Consider the following 7,818-nt stretch of genomic DNA (forward strand, 5'->3'; position numbering starts at 1 on the left):
GAAAAACAAACTCCCTGTGGTGTGTGTGTGTGTGTGTGTGTGTGTGTGTGTGTGTGTGTGTGTGTGTGTGTGTGTGTGTGTGGTGTTTGGGGGGCATGCAAAATGTCTCTAAGAAGGTATGAATATTTGAAATTTTTATATCATTCGTTGCAATCAGAGTTGTTGCTTTTTTCTGCATTCTGCGTTGTTTCTTCAATTCACCCAATAAAGATATATTAATTACATTATTAATATATTTTAGATGTATTACTGTTATGTCTGTTGACACATTAGAATGGTGTCAATTCTGCTTCAAACCCACTGAGAAATGATTTACATTATTATTTTTTTTTTTTATATAATTCTGATCACATGCAGCAAATTTTGCGCATTGCCTAGATCTATATTTAAAAGTGTCCTCACTGATGTATGCCGACTATCATCCATGCTGAAAAGCATTGACTACAGAAGATGAATTGTGTAGGTATGCATGGAAGGAGCGGGGGGTCATTTTATAATGTGGAGCAGTTTGACAGAGTATCTCCTTGTGAACGTTGCTAGCGGTGAATGAAATGCATCAGGAGATGTTACATTAACCTAGCCGAAAGAAAGGGGCGCAGCAGATGAAAAAAGTACCCTGCTTGTCATTTGTCTTGTCAGAGACTTCATATTAGTCTCACTCTGGTTTCCAGTTTATCAAGCTCTTCTTCTGCTGGGCCTCTATGTCTGCCATACTCTGTTTTTTTCCCCATTGTTTCACATCACCTGGTTTTCCTCTCATGAATGTGCATTACTTTGATATTGTTCCTTTCTTTCCAGTGAAAGAGGCCATGGCTCCCATCAGGTTAAACAGATGGGGGCTTCCTGAGCTGAGCCTGGAGAGCATGCAGTGCAGTGAGCCATGGGTGTTTGCTGGAGGCGACGTGGCCGGCCTTGCCAACACTACTGTAGAGTCAGTCAACGATGGCAAGCAGGCCTCCTGGCACATTCACAAATACTTACAGGTGCCTGCACCACACACTGCACACAAACATACATACTCATATGCTATTTATTTATTTTACACACACACACACACACACACACACACACACACACACACACACACACACACACACACACACACACACATCTTGTGCTACTGTTATTATAGTGAATACTATAATACTATACTATACTAATACTATACTAATTATAGTGAATTCATGCAGTTAACACACATGATAAGACCCAACCATATGTTTCTCTGATTAAAATCCTGTCAAAATCAAACGGCAAAGAAAAAAGTAGGATTTGGAGATATGATTAGGAAGACAAGGGCTTTCTGCATACTCTGTAGGAGAGGCATTGTGTGTCTAAATACTATTTAAGTCTCTCAATATGAATTTTTTTTTTTTTAACTAATCAGAATTAAATAAATGTGTTTTGTACTGAAACATTCATTTTCACTATTGTAAAAGGCAGCACAATTCTGAATCTGTAGCTTAGTGCAATGCGCTTTTCTCAGAGTGGGAATTACCAATCCATGCATTGTTATTTTCATAAACCTTAAACCACACCTTTGAGGCTTTGGCAATAGAAGCATATTTGGATTAATAGCATGCAGAGAAAAAAAAAAAAAGGGAGAGAGAGAGAGAGAGAGAGAGAGAGAGAGAGAGAGAGAGAGAGAGAGAGAGAGAGAGAGAGAGAGAGAGAGAGAGAGAGAGAGCACTTAGCTTAGCTTTGGCTATGTCGTCTAAGGCTAGGCCCCTCAGAGAGGCTTAGGAGAGCACATATGCCCCCCTCTAACCTCTATTTACTGGCTCACATCCAAACACTGGATGGCATGAAACCCCCCACAAAGCATTAAAACCCTTTAAACCCAGCTCTCAACCTCACAAAGCATGCATGTCTTCATTATCAACACCAATCATAAAAACACAAAGTCACGTTCTACTAATCAGACAACAATAGTGAGATGTGGTAGTAACTTTTAATATGTAGAGTATTGGAAATTATACAGCTAGTGCACTGAAGCTATTTGGTTAATCTGTATCCACTATAACTATGGACTATACACCCAATGTGAGGCCTCATGTGGTCTTCTGCCGCAAGCTTTGATTTGTTGACATCTTGGGATACTTATCTGCTTATCTGCTAAAAATCTGTTATTTGAATTACCATAGACTTCATGCCTGTTTAGAGCAGTCTGGCCAATGTGCTCTGACCTTTTTCATCAACATAATGGCCATTAAATGTATGTATATGTATATATGTATATATATATATATATATATATATATATATATATATATATATATATATATATATATACACACACATTTAATGGCCATTATGTTGATTTTACAACATTACAAACTTCTCACAATGCAAAATCCCTGGAGTTCAGCATATTTTTTTAAATCCACAAACCAGCCCATTAGGCACAAACAGCCATGCCACAGTCAAAGTAATTGAGATCTTTTGATATTTCATGTGAGCATTATCTAAAACGCTTGACCTGTACCTACATGATTTTATGCATTGCGCTGCTGCTATATGGTTGGTTAATCGCGTGGATGAGCATGCATGCAGGTGTTTCGAATATAGCGGCCTGTGAGTGTAAATAAATATAAATATCTTTCCAGTGTTCTTCTATATAACTAAAAAAAAGAGACTTGAAACATTTAAATTGCAAGCACTGAGGTGCATTAAGCGAAATGCAAATAGCCTGCACTCCTAGCCGAGACCTCATCCACTGACATAACTTGGGAACACAATCTAATGTCCCCTGTAGCCTCTTAGATGTAGGGGGATGGGTAGCCAGTCGGCAGGTTTGTCTCCGGCAGGTCTCTGAACCCTTCCACGAGCTTCCATTTGGCAAAACTGAAGTGCAGCACTCGCCCCATTAGCACAGTTCATTCAGGGGTTAATTGTCCGAATGCTGCTTTGGTCAGAGCAAGGCAGAGATAACTGTTTATTTGTGGATAAAATTACCACTTGTAGCAGGAAGGGAATGACAGCAAGATGCCTTTTTTTTTTTTTTTTTACAGTAATGGACTAGAGGTAGAAGAAATGAATTGAGCACTTTGTAGAAAGGTGCACAGATTAATGTTTGAAATATTCTCAGATCAGCTGAACTCTATGAACCGCTGCTTTTTTTAAACAGGAATTTCTGCTGTCGCTGAGTGATATATGCAGTCTCTTAGCAGCACCTCAGAGTGAAAACAATGCTTCTACAAGCTTTTTTCATTGTGTTTTTTTAAGACCTTAATTTAAGGTTTGACAGTGAAATTTTTCTAAAGTAAAATATGGATGTAAAAAAATTACATTTTGCTTCTAAATGATAAACATGTTTATAAACATTAGTAATTACTGTAGAGAGTATAACAGTTTTTGAAAGAAATATCTGGAATGTTGTCAGCAATGATCAACTCCAGTTCTAGGGATTCGCTGCCTTGCAAAAATACTAGTTTTCCTCTGCGTTTTCTTGGCTCATTATCAAGATGTTGAGTAGTGTTGAGAGCAGAGGGCAGCAAACTGTGTACTGCAGTGGATCCCTGAGACTCTGGCTGAGATTGGCTTGTCTAATACAAAAAAAAAAAAAAGACTAAAATTAAGACATTCTTATTATAAAGTCAATAAGATCATAGAAATAAGTCATAGAAATATGTATACATTTATTTGGTTAATTTACTGTGCATCCCAAAAGTATTTACAGCACTTCACTTTTTCCAATTAAATTCAATTTCCTCTACATTCTACAAACAATACCCTATAATGACAACATGTAAGTTGAAAGTGAAAGTTTGTTTGAAATCTGTGCAAATGTATATTAAAAAAAAATAATAAAAAAAAAAAAAATATATATATATATATATATATATATATATACATATATATATATATATATATATATATATATATATATATATATATATATATATATATATATATACACTGTATATATATATATATATATATATATATATATATATATATATATATATATATATATATATATATATATATATATATATATATATACTGTATATAATAAAAAAAATCACTTGTACATTACTATTCACAGCCTTTGCTCAATACTTTTTTGTACAGCGTAAAGTCCTTTTGAGTATAAGCTACAAGCTTGGCACACCTATTTTTGGGCAGTTTCTCCTATTCTTCTTTGCAGAACCTCTCAGGTTCCATCAGGTTAGACGGGGAGCATCGGTGCACAGCCATTTTCAGATCTCCCCAGAGATGTTCAGGTTTAATCTGGTTCAAGTCTGGGCCCTGGCTGGGGCACTCAAAGACATTCACAGTGTCGTCCCGTAACCACTCCGTTGTTATCTTGGCTGTGTGCTTAGGGTCGTTATCCTATTGAAAAAAATGAACCGTCGCCCCAGTTTGAGGTCCAGGTTTTCATTAAGGATACCTCTGTACATTGCTGCATTCATCTATCCCTCGATCCTGACTAGTCTCTCCTGCTGCTAAAAAAAAACATCCCCATAGCATGATGCTGCCACCACCATGCTTCACTGTAGGAATGGTATTGGCCAAGTGATGAGCAGTAGCTGGTTTCCTCCAGACATGATGCTAAATTTTTGTTTCATTAGACCAGAGAATTGTGTTTCTCATGATCTGAGAGTCTTTCAGACGCCTTTTGGCAAATTCCAGGCATGCTGTCATGTGTCATACTTACATGTGATTTTTTATTTTTTCTTTATTTTTTTTATTTTTTATGAATTTGCAAAGATTTCAAACAAACTATTTCAAACTTTTTTTTCACTTTGGCACTATGGGGTTTAGTTTGAAGAATTCTGGCAAAAAAAATGATTTTAATCCATTTTGGAATAAGGCTGTAACATAAAATGTGGAAAAAGTGAAACGCTGTGAAAACTTTCCGGATGCATTGCATATCCACTGTTTAAATAAATTTTAATAGTATACTATGTATTTCTAAATATATGGTATAGTACTGAACCTTCAATTAAATCGTTTACCATACCTTTTTATTCAATAATATTTGACACTAATTATAGTGACATCTTAAATAACAAATCATTGCAATTACAGTAATTTTATGCCAAAGACCTCTTCGGAAAATAAAAGTTGACTACACGACTGCTTGATGTGCACTCTCTTGTCACGTTTTGCGGTTTTTTTCTCTTCTTGATGTGTTGGGGGAACTATGGAGACTAGACTCTTTCGCTCTGTATTTGTTCTGTGTCTGATGCAGCCTCGGTGGAGTATGGAGTGCTGTCATGTTTGCATGCTTCTTCTCTTTCCGCGTGACACCCCCTTGTTCATTATACAACCACAACATCATTACAAAAGCAATGTTAAGTGCTTCATAAACGCAAGGCTAATTAAAGTGAGAACTGATGTCTAACTGTGGTTTTGCATCCTCTGTGTCACAGCGGGCCTCAGTAAACAATGCACCCAAAAATGTCTTCAAATCTCCTCAACCCTATGTGCTGGCCTATTGTTGCTGTACACACGTGTGACTGTGCGCCTTAGAATGAAAATTAAAATAACCTTTAGCAATCTGCATTCATACAGAAAGCAACCAGCCTTGTGGGACTGTTCACATGAAAAAGTGATCCACTATCAAATTTAACGCTTAGATACAAAACTTGAAATGTGAATGTTTCTCTTTGTAGGCCATCCATGGGCAAACGGTTAGCAGTAAGCCAAGACTACCTCAGTTCTACTCACCCATTGACACCGTGGACATCAGCGTGGAAGTGTGTGGAATTAAATTCCCAAACCCATTTGGCTTGGCCAGTGCTCCACCCACCACCAGTGCGGCGATGATACGCAGAGCCTTTGAGCAAGGCTGGGGCTTTGCCCTCACCAAGACCTTCAGCCTTGACAAGGTACTCATTTTAGAGCCCAAACTTTATCAAAGAAGAAACAAAAGTCCGGATGAAAGTGAATTTCGGTTTGATTATGTTTGCAATGGATAATGTTTTCATTCAAAATGACACAGAGAATGTGGGTTCCCTGTATCACATAATGCAACAACATGAATTTACCAAATCAGCTTTTGTACATTCATTAAATACAATCATTTTTATATAAATTAAGTGTGCCTAAATCTATGTAGTCCATATATGATACACACTTACTGCAGATGGAAATAATATCTTTATTTATTTTTCTTAAAATATCAGAAAATAATAAGAACGTGTCTTGCGTTCATGATTTGACCCGTTCGGCTCTGCTCAGTCCAGTGAGATAAAACGTACAAATGAAAAAACACCAGAAAAAAAATTTACTTGAATATCTATGTTGTTGCACATACCATATGACTGGTGGTGTGAATGTTAATCAGTAACATATGTTTGGTTTGTGCTACTTTAGGTGCAGTTAGTTATCAGCAGAGCTAGAGATAGAAATAAAAAATGAAGGATTAAAAAAGAAAGAAGCAGGCGGATGGCAAATGCAAGGGACTTGTGACAGACATCTCTATAGCAACACTGAAGACTTACATATGCTTCTGACAGAGGGAAAGTACAAGAAATAGAGCAAAATGGTTTGTTTATTCTGACCTCTTATCCTCTCCATATAGTTAATTACTAACCACTATGAGTGCTATGCATAGAGTGATAGTACTATTTTTTGCACATCTGATGTGTGTGTGAGTGATGGCATTGAGCCTGCTTTTTCAAGCTGTCTGTAATTAGTTCACAGACTTTCTGGATGCTTTTAAAACAGATCTGTTCTTTTTCTTTAAAAGTGGGGAGAATGTATATAAATGAACTTGTATGAATGGAAGAGTTTGTGTCAGGTAAAGATGATACTACAGGCATATACATGAGAAAATCGGGATGTCTTTTCAAGGCTGCATTAACCATGCTGGCCTGAGATCCTCCTTATTTGCCTTATAAAGATTGACAGTTTCATACATATGAATCCCATGCATAGTATTATTTTAGGTGAACTTAGCATTAGTAGAATGCTATACATGTGAGCATTGCAGTCTGGTCTTGATTCTCTCTACTACACACTGCTTTTCTCTTGACATTTGTAGATGCCAGATTGCACTCTAATATACTGTTGCAGCTTTTGGCTGTCAGTGTATGCTGAAATAGCAGCTGATATCTGGGTAAACAGAAATCGTATTATTCTTTATTGTGTGCCCAGTGGGAGAGATTGTAAGGTTTTTTTTTTTTTCCAGGGAAAAGAGATAAAGAAGTTCTTAATGTCAGTGTGAATGAGCAGCCGGCACTCTGCTATCATTCTCCTTAAACACAGGGGATTTCTTTTTTAATATCCTGTGCTTTTGGCTAGGCCGCTCCGATCAACATTAGCCTGCCGTGGTATTGATAGTATTGGAGATGCTGGGTGGATTGTCTGTGGATATGAGAGGCTTCACGCTTTTGGGTCTCGTCTAACCGCGGACGTGCTCAGAATTGCTAATTAACTCACAGGGTCCGGTGGAGAGGCGGCTAACAAAGCTGGGGTGGGCGAGCTGCGTGACTGTTAATTAGAATTAATGAACTGTATTGAATATAAAAATGTGTCATTTTCTTCTCTTCCTTTGTGAACTGTGAGATGTGGCTTGGTGTGTGTGTGTGTGTGTGTGTGTGTTTGTGTGTGTGTGTGTGTGTGTGTGTGTGTGTGTGTGTGTGTTGGTGGATGGTGGTGGTGTGTGTGTGTGTGTGTGTGTGTGTGTTGGGGGGGGGGGGGGGTAATGGGGCTGAGACTGTCTTCTGTCAGAATTTTCCCCCTTTGAGAGATGTGGACATTTAATCTTGCATCAGAGCTATTGCCACTGGAGCCGTGATTGATACTTTTGGTATGTTTCTAGCTAATTACAGAATGAGCGCATGTGTGGTACAGTGAGAGAACACT

The 7,818-nt window shown here is 37.6% G+C and overlaps 1 protein-coding gene across 1 annotated transcript in view; it reads left to right on the forward strand.

Moving 5' to 3' along the window:
- Nucleotides 1-7,818, forward strand: part of dpyda (dihydropyrimidine dehydrogenase a) — a 139,977-nt gene that overhangs the window by 73,160 nt on the left and 58,999 nt on the right. The window contains exons 12-13 of the mRNA XM_083550841.1: nucleotides 799-983; nucleotides 5,622-5,837. Coding sequence (XP_083406967.1) covers nucleotides 799-983; nucleotides 5,622-5,837 — 401 coding nt within the window. The remainder of the gene's footprint in view (nucleotides 1-798; nucleotides 984-5,621; nucleotides 5,838-7,818) is intronic.

Source organism: Silurus aristotelis (genome assembly GCF_946808225.1).
Source record: "Silurus aristotelis genome assembly, chromosome: 1".
Lineage (NCBI taxonomy): Eukaryota > Metazoa > Chordata > Actinopteri > Siluriformes > Siluridae > Silurus > Silurus aristotelis.